Below are 15,162 nucleotides of genomic sequence, written 5' to 3'. Positions count from 1 at the left end.
ATTATCATCATCCCTATTTTATCCAAGAGGCTAACTGGACAGTAAAAGATTAAGTAATTTGTCTGAAGTTAGGTTGTCTAACTCCAAAACCACTCTGTAATACTTATTCCGACAATAATTCTGAACTTGGAAACTAAAGGGGTAGTAACGTATAACAAATGAATTGCTACAAAAATATATTAAGTCCACAAATGTCCCAGTGGAAATTTTAAATGAAATGAAGCAAAATGAGGTAATAGTTTTCAAAGGACCAAACCAAATAAATTAAATGATCCCCAAATTCCAAGATGGAAAGTTTTCATACCACTGCACCAGATGCTGGCTGAACAATCCACGCGTATTCTGGGCGAATAAGTCGCAAACAATTAATAGCAGCCAGATAACAGTTGCCTTGCTTCTCAAGTCCCCGGAGAGTTCGAACCTCTCTGCCAAGACGCATTCCGTACTCATACATCACTGTGCCAGCTATGAGGCAATAATAGATATTACAATTTCAAAAATGTATCTCTTTAGAGACACACAGAGAGTTTGTTACACTTATCAAACACTAACATTTAAAACAAAATTGAGTTTAACTTAAAACCACAAAAAATCATGTGCTGGTGAGAATGTGGAAAAATTGGAACCCTTGTGTACTGCTGCAGGAAATGTAAACTGGTATAGCCACTATGGAAAACAGTACGGCAATTCTTCAAAAAATTAAAAATAGAATTACCTTATAATTAATCAATTCCACTTTTGGGTATATACCCCCCCAAAAAAAAACAAAACTGAAAGCAGAGTCTTGAAGGATTATTTGTACATCCTTGTTCCTAGCAGTATTATTCACAACAGGCAAAAGATGGAAACATCCAAGTTTCCAGAAAAATGTGATATATCCATACAATGGAATATTATAAATTCTGACACTTGCTACAACATGGATGAGCCCTAAAGACTTTATGCTAAGTGAAATAAGTCTGTCACAAAAGTCAAATACTATATGATTCTGGTAGCCAAATTTATAGACAGAGAATAGAATGGTGGTTGCCAGGGGATGGGGGAGGAGGAAGTAGGAAGTTGTTGTTTAAGGAGTATAGTTTCCATTTTGCAAGATGAAAAGAATTCTGGAGATTGGTTATGCAGTAATGTGAAGGTACTTAGCACTACTAAATACTTAAAAATGGTTAAGATAGTAAAGTTTATGTATATGTACTTCACCACCACCACCACCAAAAAAAAAAAAAAAAATCCCCCAAACATCTAAAATGTTACTTTTGATGTTTAGATACTACATTCCCAGACAGTACAGAGAACTAGTCTCAGCCATATTGTCACCTATTCCCCACCCAGGATTTGGGTGTTCTGTCCAAATCATACTCTTTTTTTTTCGGCTGTGCCATGTGGCATGTGGAATCTTAGTTCTCTGACCAGGGACTGAACCTGCATCCACTGCATTGGAAGTGTGGAGTCTTAACCACTGGACCACCAGGGAAGTCCCCCAAGATCACACTCTTATTTATTTATTTAAAAAAAAATAAATTTATTTATTTTTATTTTTGTCTGCGTTTGGTCTTTGTTGCTGCGTGCGGGCTTTCTCTAGTTGTGGTGAGCAGGGGCTACTCTTCGTTGCAGTACGTGGGCTTCTCACTGCAGTGGCTTCTCTTGTTGTGGAGCACAGGCTCTAGGCGTGCCGGCTTCAGTAGTTGTGGCACGTGGGCTCAGTAGTTGTGGCTCACAGGCTCTAGAGTGCAGGCTCAGTAGTTGTGGTGCATGGGCTTAGCCGCTCCGCGGCATGTGGAATCTTCCCAGACCAGGGCTCGAACCTATATCCCCTGCATTGGTGGGTGGATTCTTAACCACTGCTCCACCAGGGAAGTCCCAGAATCTTATTTTTATAATGCTTTAGTTACATAGGTTGAATGAAATATTGAAAAAACACTGTTCTGAGACAGCATGGGACTCCAGAAACTAAACAGATTTTAAAATTCCCTGTCAGTTTCCAAATCAAATCAAACTATTTTTCATCTCAACAAATATTTTTGAGTGCCTGCAATATGTAAGACAGTTTGTCAGAAAAACAGCCTTGCTCCAGAAAGACCTGAACATTAATCTAGCTAAACTGGTCTTAATCAGGTTGATGTAATAGATGTTGTTATTGTGAAAGCAGTAATAGATCTTGAATCATCTTGTATTATTCAAAGAATATGCAGGACTTCCCTGGTGGCGCAGTGGTTAAGAATCTAACTGCCAATGCAGGGGACACGTGTTTGAGCCCTGGTCCGGGAAGATCCACATGACAAAGAGCAACGTATTCCATGAGCCACAACTACTGAGCCTGCGTGACACAACTACTGAAGCCCATGCGCCTAGAGCCCGAGCTCCGCAATAAGAGAAGCCACTGCAATGAGAAGTCCACGCATTGCAATGAAGAGTAGCCCCTGCTCGCCGCAACTAGAGAAAGCCTGCACAGCAATGAAGACCCAACGCAGCCAAAAATAAATAAATAAATTTATTTTAAAAAAAGAAAAAGAATATGCAAACATATTTTACCATTAGGAATATTAAGAACATGCCTATGAATTACTTCCATCCATTCTTTCCAATGAAAATGAGTAAGAAACCTAATAAAAAATTCTGAGTGAAAATGGTATAAAAATGTTAGAGGTTCCAAAGGGTAACCACAATGGTTATCTTGTAAAATATGATCTTAAAACAGACATGTAATCCCTTTATTTTAGCTGACCTGATAACGACTTCACTGTCATCATACAAATCCAAATTTAGAAACATTCTACAAAAATGACTGGCCTTTCTTCTTCAAATATATCAATGTCATCAAAGGCAAAGTAAAGCTAAAAGAATGCTCCAGATTAAAGGACTAAACAGGACAATTAAATGCAAGATGTGATCCTAGATCAGTGGGTGAGGACAGTATGGGAGAAATGTACTATTAAAAAAAATCATTGGTCTTCCCTGGTGGTGCAGTGGTTAAGGATCCACCTGCCAATGCAGGGGATACGGGGTCGGGCCCTGCCCCGGGAAGGTTCTATATGCCGTGGAGCAACTAAGCCCATGCACCACAACTACTGAGCCTGCACTCTGAAGCCTGCGAGCCACAACTACTGAGCCCCACACGTCTAGAGTCTGTGCTCTGCAGCAAGAGAAGCCACCACAATGAGAGGCCCACACTCGGCAACAAAGAGTAGCCCCTGCTCGTCACAGCTAAAGAATGCCTGTGCACAGCAACGAGGACCCAACACAGCCAAAAATAAATAAATTAAAAAAAAACCCCATTATGTTTGGCAATATTTAAATATGAATAGCACATCAGATAAGAGCACCACATTTACATTTAATTCACAAAATTAGTTACATGTTCTCAATTTGATAATTGTATTGAGGTTATATAAGGAAATGTCCTTGAGATGCAAGTATTTATGTACTGAGACATGATGTCCACAACTTACTCTCAAAAGGATCAGCAAAAATAAAAGAAAGGCCAATAACAAAATGGTACAGGAACTTAAAACCAGCCACAAGAATTCAAACTGCCTTTAGTGAAATAACATTTCTTTTAAAATTAGATGGAATGGACTTCCCTGGTGGCCCAGTGGTTAAGAATCTGCCTGCCAATGCAGGGGACACGGGTTTGAGCTCTGGTCGGGGAAGATCCCACATGCTGCAGAGCAACTAAGCCAGTGCACCACAACTACTGAGCCTGCACTCTAGAGCCTTCGAGCCACAACTACTGAGCCTGTGCACCACAACTAATGAAGCCTGCATGCCTAGAGCCCATGTTCTGCAACAAGAGAAGCCACCGCAGTGAGAAGCCTGAACACCACAATGAAGAGTAGCCCCTGCTCACCACACCTAGAGAAAGCCCGTGGGCAGCAATGAAGACCCAATGCAGCCAAAAAAAAAAAAAAAAAAAAAAAAAAAAATATATATATATATATATATATATATATATAAAATAATAATAGTAAAAAATAAAATTAGATGGAAGATACACACAGAATGCGATCTAACTAGAAATGCCTCAAGAATGTTCTAGGATGGGAGAAGTGTCTTTTTTTTTTTTGGCCGCACTGAGTGGCTCGTGGGGATCTTAGGGATTGAAACGGCGCCCTCGGCAGGGAAAGCGGGGAGTCCTAACCAGTAGACCACCAGGGAATTCAAGAGAAGTGCCTATCTTTAGGGCTTACAGGTAATCCACAAAAAGGTGAAGCTAACCTTGAACTTAAACATAAGTTCCCCAAATGTCTGTAGAGAACACTTGTCCAATGGTAAAAATAAGGTAAAAATTACTAAGTCAAACATAATATTTTTTGTAAAACACGATACAACTGATAAGGTTGCCTCCACAAAGACTGTACGCTTCAACTGCTCACCCTTCCGGTAATTGTGACGATAGATGTGAAAGGCATACAGAAGCTCATAGTAGTTGTGAGTCATAAGGTCCACAGCTCTCGCACGTGATTCAATTATTCCCACAACCTAAAGGAGGCGATCAGATATCAAAGTTAGTAGCCAGCATAACAACCACCACAGCTGTGTCCAGTCATCAGTGGATAAATAAAATTACCTCATTATGCAGATTCACATAGGGAAACTCTACAAGATCCTGTAGCTGGGAGCGTTCACAAAGAACTACCACCAGCTGCCGTAAACAATCTAACTGTCTAGAAGGAAGGAAAGTGATACGAGGGTAAATTTTCTTAGTGGATTACACAGGGCTGGTAAATTGCCTCCTCTAAATAAGACTGTGAGATTGATTACCTGCTGGAATCAGGAATCTGGGTTAAGGCTTCATATGCGTGGCTATTGTGACCTAAATCCAAATGATGTTTGAAAATGCATGTCCTTAAAGTAGCCTAAGTATCAAACATAGGGAAAAAAAGAACAATAGAAATTAAAACACCACATCCACGATAAACCTCAAGGGCAATAACTAGATTACAGTTAGTCCTTACCTGACTTTTCCAGTCATCACCTGCTTCAGTTATTGCTGATGTAGCCAACTGAATAACCAGTTCAGGCAACCCAACAACATCAAGCAGGCGCAAAACCTAAGGGGAAATAGAAGAAATTTCCATTAATATTAACATGGTATAGTGCACTTCAAATTGGAATACGATTTAAAATCAATTAGAAAGATAAGTAGGTAAGATAAAGATTAAATCAAAGGTGCTGACAACAAGATGGACAAGATTATTTGGTTAATATTTAAGATTTTCCTTTAGATTCTACTGTTAAATAAGATACCTGTGTAAAACCCTTTATTGGTCTTTTCTGTGCACAGCTGTATCCTCAGTGTTTAGTACGTAATAGGTTATCAGTAAATGTTTGTTGAATGAGCAAATATAATTTCACTACTAACTTTTCCTACTAACTGTTTAGGTCATAGATGAATTTAAAGCCTAGTAAATTAGCACTATAGCCTTGTAAAAACACTAAAGGGAATACATTAATATTTGACATAACCCATTTCTAATATAACATAGGATAGTGCTCTTTAAACTTTTTTGATTGTCCACCCTATTAAGAATGTCTGAGTACACTCCCCAGACATTTACTTATACTATATACACACATTTCTAAAAAATATGTATAATAACACTTTCAAAATAGAAATTTCTTAAAGATGAAGATAAAGGTAGTTTAAAAATTATTATTTGTAGTTATTAGTACTTACTGATTATTTGTTTTTTCTGTCTTATTAGCAGTATAAAAACATCCTTTTCTTCTGGATGCTTACAGTTTTTTTTTCTTAAGGTTATACTTTTTTTTTTTTTTTTTTTTTGTGGTACGCGGGCCTCTCACTGTTGTGGCCTCTCCCGTTGCAGAGCACAGGCTCTGGATGCACAGGCTCAGCGGCCATGGCTCACGGGCCTAGCCGCTCCGTGACATGTGGGATCTTCCCGGACCGGGGCACAAACCCATGTCCCCTGCATCGGCAGGCAGACTCAACCACTGTGCCACCAGGGAAGCCCCCTGAGTTGACATTTTAATTCAAGGTACACTTAGTTAGATTTTAAAGTGGCATTCTTGAAAAGTTCAATTGTTTCTGGCTGATTCTCAGACCTGATTATAGACTGTCACTGTTTTTACCTTGCAATGTGGTTGATGAAGAGCCTATATCAAAAGTAGAAGTGCCAGCCCTATCTTATCCTCATTTGTTCGTATGTACTTTGTCAATATTATATTCAATCTGGCTGCTTCACAGGAATTTTTTTTGGCCACACCACGCATGGGATGTGGGATCTTAGTTCCCCAACCAGGGATCGAACCCACGCCCCCTGCATTGGCAGCATGGAGTCTTAACCACTGGACCACCAGGGAAGTCCCTTCACAGGAATTTTTAAAAGCAAGTCCATACTGTGAAGGTGATTTTCATTATTTTAAAATTTTATTTATTTATTTATTTAATGGAAGTATAGTTGATTTACAATGTGTTAATTACTGCCGTACAGCAAAGTGATTCAGTTATACATATATATACATTCTTTTTTTTTTCGGTGATTTTCATTACAATTAAGCAATATAATGTGTAAATCAGCTTAACCAGGCAAACATACTGAAACCAGGTGGATGAGTGACAGTGCCACTCGGCAGCCCCGCCCCTTGCTGAGACTCACTCTTCCCTCGATACTAAGTGACAAATGACCACCTGGTGAAAGGACCAAATAAGGGCACCACAGTCAATTCTGATATTAAACATTAGCACATCTTAATTTATTTGTTCTGTGAGTGAGTCCACTGGAGCAGTGATTTTTCATGTTTTTTTTTTTTTTTCAGTGATGAAAACTATGGAGCGTCTCCACAGAAAAAAATACAAAACGCTTTGCACGTATTTTCAGGGGATGTATTGATACCTCAAACCTATCTGGCCTCAGATTAAAAATCTTTACTTAAAATTCAAAATAATTTTCTCATTAGTAGAATGGCAGACAATTATTAAGAGTTACAAATCTACTTCCGTATAAATTCATTTATCCCTTTAACAAGCAATGAACAAACTGTGAAGCCTGCTCTTGTTGCATTTACTTTTTGGTAGGAAATCCAAATAAACAAGTAACGTAGAATCTAGGGGCGGAGTCAAGATGGCAGACTAGGAGGACGCAGAATTTGAGTCTCCTCACAACTAGGGCACCTACAGGAACCGGGGGGGCGGGGGGGACCATGGACGCCTAAGGGGATGGCAGGAACCTCCAGCGACCGGGTAGGATGTGGGAAGTGGGGGGGAGTGAGGGGGGAGGAGAAGTGGATGCGGGACAGGACTAGTGCCCCTGAGGTGCAGCTGGGGGAGGGGGAGGGATCCCACACCCGAAGGGGGAAGTTGGGGGACCACTGGGAGGGCAGAGGATCAAAAGGGAGAGTGGCCAGGTTTCCCTGCCCACCTGGGCCCCCGGGAGCCTGCTGAGATCTGGGCCTGATCTTCTGCCCACCTAGGCCCCCTCCAGCCGTGCGGGTCCTGAGGGAGTGGGAGGGAGGGAAGGGGGAGCAAAAATAAAGGCTGGATCTACGGGACCACACCCCTGAGGGGCAGCTGGGGGAGGGGAGGAGTTCCTACACCCAGCAGAACCCACCCACGGTTAGGGGTCCAGTGGTGACGGGGGAGACCCTGGGGGAGACCGTGGGGGGAGAGGGGGGCACAGAGGAATGGAAGGGAACACAGCCAGCACTTTCCCTGTCCACTTAGGCACCAGAGAGCCTGCTGGGCTCTGGGGCCCAATCCTCTGCCCGGGGAGCCTCCCTCCTGCAGCACAGAGCCCAAGCCCCACCCCTACACCCCCACCCAGGGCCACACCTCTACACTTGGAGACCCCCTCTGAGACTCCCTCCAACACGCCGGGCCTAAACCCCACCCAAACACCCTCACCCAAGGCCTTACTCCTGACTCCTGAACCCCACACTCCAGGGGCCCTCCTTGGGAGGTGCTGCCACTCCCCTTCCATGCAAGTCCTAAGCAGAGGCCCCACCCTACAACTGAACGTCACCCTGGCTAGGCCTCACCCCCAAGGCCTTTTCCAGCTGTGTGGGTCCTAAGTCCATGCCCTGCCCCATGCTCAGATGTCACCCCCCACCCACCTAGGTCTTGCCCCAGCCTAAACCATGCCACTGCCTAAGTTCTGCCCCCACCTAAACTCTGCCCCCGTAGCCAACGCTTTTTTGTTTTCTTTTCTTCTTTTTTCCTCTTTTAGATTGGGGTTCTGTTTTACCTTGTTGATTCATTTATATTTTTATTTTTTCAAATAAATCTTTTATTTTTCTACGTTTATTTTATTCTTTATACTTTGTTATTGTTCTGCTCCTTTTGGCTTGTTCCTCCCCCCTCCGCCGCCGCCCTTTTTTCTGTTGTGGTTTTATTTTACCTTGTTGCAGTTGTTTCAATTATATTTTTATTTTTCCTAATATATTTTTTATCTTTCTAATTTTATTTTGTTTTTTATTCTTTGTTATTGTATTGCTCCTTTTTTTTTTTTTTTTCCCATACCACACGGCTTGTGGGATCTTGGTTCCCAGGCTGGAGGTCGGGCCCAAGCTCCTGTGGTGGGAGCTCTAAATCCAAACCGCTGAACTAACAGAGAACCTCAGACCCCAGGGAATATTAATCAGAGTGAGGCCTCCTGGAGGTCTCATCTCGGCACCAAGACCTGGCTCCTCCCAACTGCCTGCAAACTCCAGTGCTGGATGCCTCAGGCCAAACAACCAGTAAGACAGGAATACAGCCTCACCCATCAAAAAAAGAAATGACTAAAAAATATGTTACAAAGGAGCAAGGTAAAAACCTACAAGAGCAAATAAATGAAGATGAAATAGGCAACCTACCTGAAAAAGAATTCAGAGTAATGATAGCAAAGATGATCCAAAATCTCAGAAACAGAATGGAGAAAATACAAGAAACATTCAACAAGGATCAAGAACTAAAGAGCAAACAAACAGTGATGAACAACACGATAACTGAAATTAAAAATACTCTAGAAGGAATCAATAGCAGAATAACTGAGGCAGAAGAACAGATAAGTGACCTGGAAGATAAAATGGTGGAAATAACTGCCAGGGAGCAGAAGAAGAAAGAATGAAAAGAACTAAGGACAGTCTCGGTGACCTCTGGGACAACATTAAACGCACCAACATTCGAATTATAGGGGTCCCAGAAGAAGAAGAGGAAAAGAAAGGGTCTGAGAAAATATTTGAAGAGATTATAGTTGAAAACTTCCCTAACATGGGAAAGGAAATAGTCAATCAAGTCCAGGAAGCACAGAGAGTCCCATACAGGATAAACCCAAAGAGAAACACTCCAAGACACATACTAATCAAACTATCAAAAATTAAATACAAAGAAAAATGTTAAAAGCAGCAAGGGAAAAGCAACAAATAACATACAAGGGAATCCCCATAAGGTTAACAGCTGATCTTTCAGCAGAAATTCTGCAAGCCAGAAAGGAGTGGCAGGACATATTTAAACTGATGAGAGGGAAAAACCTACAAGATTACTCTACCCAGCAAGGATCTCATTCAGATTCGATGGAGAAATCAAAAGCTTTACAGCAAGCAAAAGCTAACAGGATTCAGCACCACCAATCTACCTCTACAACAATGCTACGGAACTTTTCTAAGCGGGAAACACAAGAGAAGAAAAAGACGCACAAAAACAAACCCAAATCAATTAAGAAAATGGTAATAGGAACATACATATCGATAATCACCTTGAATGTAAATGGATTAAATGGTCCAACCAAAAGACACAGACTGGCTGAATGCATACAAAAACAAGATGCTTATATATGCTGTCTACAAGAGACCCACTTCAGACCTAGGGACACGTACAGACTGAAAGTGAAGGGATGGAAAAAGATATTCCATGCAAAAGGAAATCAAAAGAAAGCTGGAGTAGCAATACTCACATCAGATAAAATAGACTTTAAAATAAAGACTGTTATAAGAGATAAGGAGAGACACTACATAATGATCAAGGGATTGATCCAAGAAGAAAACATAACAATTATAAATATTTATGCATCCAACATAGGAGCACTTCAGTACATAAGGCCATAAAAGGAGAAATTGACAGTAACACAGTAATAGTGGGGGACTTTAATACCCCACTTACACCAATAGAAAGATCATCCAGACAGAAAATAAATAAGGAAACACAAGCTTTAAATGACACAACAGACAAGATAGACTTAATTGATATTTTTAGGACATTCCACCCGAAAGCAGAAGAATACACATTCTTATCAACTGCACACGGAACGTTCTCCAGAATAGATCACATTTTGGGTCACAAATCAAACCTTGGAAAATTTAAGAAAACTGAAACTGTATCAAGCATCTTTTCTGACCACAACGCTATGAGATTAGAAATCAATTACAGGAAAAAACAGTAAAAAACACAAACACATGGAGGCTAAACAGTGCACTGCTAAATAACCAAGAGATCACTGAAGAAATAAAAGAGGAAATAAAAAAATACCTAGAAACAAATGACAACGAAAACACAACAATCCAAAACCTATGGGACACAGCAAAAGCAGTTCTAAGAGGGAAGTTCACAGCAATTCAAGCTCACCTCAGGAAACAAAAAAAATCTCAAATAAACATCTAAACTTACACCTAAAGCAACCAGAAAAAGAAGAACAAAGGAAACCCAAAATTAGTAGAATGAAAGAAATCATAAAGATCAGAGCAGAAATAAATGAAATAGAAACAAAGAAAACAATAGCAGAGATCAGTAAAACTAAAAGCTGGTTCTTTGAGAAGATAAACAAAATTGATAAACCTTTAGCCAGACTCATCAAGGAAAAAAGGGAGAGGACTCAAATCAATAAAATTAGAAATGAAAAAGGAGAGGTTACAACTGATACCATAGAAATACAAAAGATGATAAGAGACTACTACAAGCAACTATAAGCCAATAAAATGGATAACCTGAAAGAAATGGACAAATTCTTGGAAGAGTAAAACCTTCCAAGATAGAACCAGGAAGAATGAGAAAATATAAACAGACCAATCACAGGTAGTGAAATTGAAACTGTAATTAAAAATCTTCCAACAGAAGTCCAGGACAGATGGCTTCATAGGTGAATTCTATCAAACATTTAGAGAAGAATTAACACCTACCCTTCTCAAACTCTTCCAAAAAATTGTGGAGGGAGGAACACTCCCAAACTCGTTCTACGAGGCCACCATCACCCTGATACCAAAACCGGGCAAAGATATCACAAAAAAAGAAAATTACAGACCAATATCACTGATGAACACAGACACAAAAATCCTCAACAAAATACTAGCAAACAGAATCCAGCAACACATTAAAAGGATCATACACCATGATCAAGTGGGATTTTTCCCAGGGATGCAAGGATTCTTCAATATATGTAAAACAATCAATGTGATACACCATATAACAAATTGAAGAATAAAAACCATATGATCATTTTAATAGATGTAGAAAAAGCTTTTGACAAAATTCAACACCCATTTATGATGAAAACTCTCCAGAGAGTGGGCACAGAGGGAACCTATCTCAACAGAATAAAAGCCACATATGACAAACCCACAGCAAACATCATTCTCAATGGCGAAAAACTGAAAGCATTTCCTCTAAGATCAGGAACAAGACAAGGACGTTCACTCTCACCACTATTATTCAACATAGTATTGCACGTCCTAGCCACAGCAATCAGAGAGGAAAAAGAAATAAAAGGAATACAAATTGGAAAAGAAGAAGTAAAACTGTCCCTGTTTGCAGATGACATTATACTATACATAGAACATCCTAAAGATGCCACCAGAAAACTACTAGAAATAATCAATGAATTTGGTAAGGTTGCAGGATACAAAATTAATGCACAGAAATCTCTTGCATTCCTGTACACTAACAACGAAAGATCAGAAAGAGAAATTAAAGAAACAATCCCATTTTACCATCACAACAAAAAGAATAAAATACCTAGGAATAAACCTACCTAAGGAGGCAAAAGACCTGTACTCAGAAAACTATAAAACACTGATGAAAGAAATAAAAGATAACATAAACAGATGGAGAGATATACCATGCTCCTGGATTGGAAGAATCAATATTGTGAAAATGACTACACCACTCAAAGCAATCTATAGGTTCAATGCAATCCCTATCAAATTACCAATGGCATTTTTCACAGAACTAGAACAAGAAATTTTACAATTTGTATGGAAACACAAAAGACCCCGAATGGCCAAAGCAATCTTTGAGAAAGAAAAACAGAGCTGGAGGAATCAGGCTCCCTGACTTTAGACTATACTACGAAGCTACAGTAATGAAGACAGTATGGTACTGGCACAAATACAGAAATATAGATCAATGCAACAAGATAGAAAGCCCACACACATATATGGTCACCTTATCTTTGATAAAGGAGGCGAGAATAGAAAATGGAGAAAAGACAGCCTCTTCAATAAGTGGTGCTGGGAAAAATGGACAGCTACATGTAAAAGAATGAAATTAGAACACTCCCAGACTTCCCTGGTGGTGCAGTGGTTAAGAATCTGCCTGCCAGTGCAGGGGACAATCCCTGGTCTGGGAAGATCCCACATGCCACGGAGCAACTAAGCCTGTGCGCCACAACTACTGAGCCTGTGCTCTAGAGTCCATGAGCCACAACTACTGAGCCTGTGTGCCAGCTACTGAAGTCCACGCGCCTAGAGCCCGTGGTCCGCAACAGGAGAAGCCACTGTAATGAGAAGCCCTCAAACCACAAGGAAGAGTAGCCTCCGCTCACCACAACTACAGAAAGCCTGTGTGCAGCAACAAAGACCCGCTGCAGCCAAAAAAAAAGAACACTCCCTAACACCATACACAAAAATAAACTCAAAATGGATTAAAGGCCTAAATGTTAAGTCAGACACTATAAAACTCTTAGAGGAAAACATAGGCAGAACACTCCATGACGTAAATCACAGCAAGATCCTTTTTGACCCACCTCCTAGAGTAATGGAAATAAAAACAAAAATAAACAAATGGGACCTAATGAAACTTAAAAGCTTTTGCACAGCAAAGGAAACCATAAACAAGACAAAAAGACAACCCTCAGAATGGGAGAAATTATTTGCAAACGAAGCAACGGACAAAGGATTAATCTCCAAGATATACAAGCAGCTCATGCAGGTCAATATCAAAAAAACAAGCAACCCAGTCCAAAAATGGGTGCAAGACCTAAATAGACATTTCTCCAAAGAAGACATACAGATGGCCAACAAACGCATGAAGAGATGCTCAACATCACTAATCATTAGAGAAATGCAAATCAAAACTACAATGAGGTATCACCTCACACCAGTCAGAATGGCCATCATCAAAAAATCTAGAAACAATAAATGCTGGAGAGGGTGTGGAGAAAAGGGAACCCTCCTGCACTGTTGGTGGGAATGTAAACTGATACAACCACTATGGAGAACAGTATGGAGTTTCCTTAAAAAACTAAAAATAGAATTACCATATGACCCAGCAGTCCTACTACTGGGCATATACCCTGAGAAAACCATAATTCAAAAAGAGACACGTACCACAGTGTTCATTGCAGCTCTATTTGCAATAGCCAGGATATGGAAGCAACCCAAGTGTCCATCAACAGATGAATGGATAAAGAAGATGTGGCACATGTATATAATGGAATATTACTCAGCCATAAAAAGGAACGAAATTGAGTTATTTGCAGTGAGGTGGATGGACCAAAACTCTGTCATACAGAGTGAAGTAACTCAGAAAGAGAAAAACAAATACTGTATGCTAATGCACATATATGGAATTTTAAAAAGCGGTACTGATGAACCTAGCGGCAGGGCAGAAATAAAGATGCAGACGTAGAGGACAGACTTGAGGGCACCGGTGGAGGGGAGGGGAAGCTGGGATGAAGTCAGAGAGTAGCACTGACGTATATACACTACCAAATGTCAAATGGATGGCTAGTGGGAAGCTGCATAGCACAGGGAGATCAGCTCAGGGCTTTGTGACGACCTAGAGGAACGGCATAGGGAGGGTGGGAGGGAGGCTCAAGAGGGAGGGGATATGGGGATATATGTATACATACAGTTGATTCACTTTGTACAGCAGAAACTAACACAACATTGTAAAGCATTTATACTCCAATAAAGATGTGAAAAAAAAACACCATAGAATCTAAAATATAACATCAAGCATGGCTAAATGTCATAAAGAAAAATAAAGCGGGGCAAGGAGAGAGACTGCCCACAGCGCCTCACTCTGCACTAAGGGAGAGAAGGAGCAGGTGTGCAGGAGAGCACGTGCACGTCTGCTTCTTTGTAGGCAAGGCAGGGGGGAACTCTCAGGAGGTGACACAGGAGCAGAGACCTGAATGAAATGAGGGCATTAGAAACTTGACTACCTGGAGGAAGACCATTCCAGGATGAGGAACAGCAGGGAGAAAGGTCCTGAAGGGAATAGAGTATGTGCTTGGCTTTTATGAGACAGTAAGAAGGCCACTACTGTTATAGCTGAGTGAGTGACCAGAGGAAAGAGTAGAAGGAAAAAAAGGTCAGGAGGGGTACCCAGGGCTAAATCACAAACTAAGGCTAAATACAGCATTACAAGTTAATTGTTTGAGATATCAGCAAGATGAATACTAAGTAATAAAGTTCTAATGATGACAGAGCTAACAAAATTATATCATGATGGGAATTTCATTTAAGTTAAAAACATTTATCAGGGACTTCCTCGGTGGCACAGTGGTTAAGACTCCATGCTCCCAATGCAGGGGGCCAGGGTTTGATCCCTGGTCAGGGAACTAGATCCCACATGCATGCCACAACTAAGGAGCCCTCCTGCTGCAACTAAGACCCAGTGCAACCAAATAAAAAAACCCGAAAAAACAAAAAAAAATATATCAAATGTAAAAATATATGTTTCTTCAATTTCTCTAGGCAAATTCATTTTTCTTTTCATTTGGAGATTCAGGGAGTGATTAAATTTTTATGTTATTTTTCTCCCCAAATACCAAACTAATATATTTCAGATACATTTTTTTAAACTGAAGTATAGTTAACTTACAATGTTGTGTTAGTTTCAAGTGTACAGCAAAGTGATTCCGTTATACATATTTATCTATATGTATATATTCATATTCTTTCTCAGATTCTTTTCCATTATAGGTTATTACAAGATATTGAGTATAG

The 15,162-nt window shown here is 40.3% G+C and overlaps 1 protein-coding gene across 2 annotated transcripts in view; it reads right to left on the bottom strand.

The window, feature by feature from the left end:
* NUP160 (nucleoporin 160) overlaps window positions 1–15,162 on the bottom strand; it is a 52,623-nt gene that overhangs the window by 7,785 nt on the left and 29,676 nt on the right. For both annotated transcript variants that reach the window (XM_082628304.1, XM_082628305.1), the window contains 5 exons: window positions 4,956–5,051; window positions 4,762–4,856; window positions 4,568–4,664; window positions 4,374–4,479; window positions 305–465 (listed from right to left, as the gene is read on the bottom strand). In XM_082628304.1, coding sequence (XP_082484430.1) covers window positions 305–465; window positions 4,374–4,479; window positions 4,568–4,664; window positions 4,762–4,856; window positions 4,956–5,051 — 555 coding nt within the window. The remainder of the gene's footprint in view (window positions 1–304; window positions 466–4,373; window positions 4,480–4,567; window positions 4,665–4,761; window positions 4,857–4,955; window positions 5,052–15,162) is intronic.

The sequence above is a fragment of the Mesoplodon mirus genome (assembly GCF_964341445.2).
Source record: "Mesoplodon mirus genome assembly, chromosome: 7".
In the NCBI taxonomy this organism is placed as follows: Eukaryota; Metazoa; Chordata; class Mammalia; order Artiodactyla; family Ziphiidae; genus Mesoplodon; species Mesoplodon mirus.
This window is presented reverse-complemented; position numbering and strand designations above follow the sequence as displayed.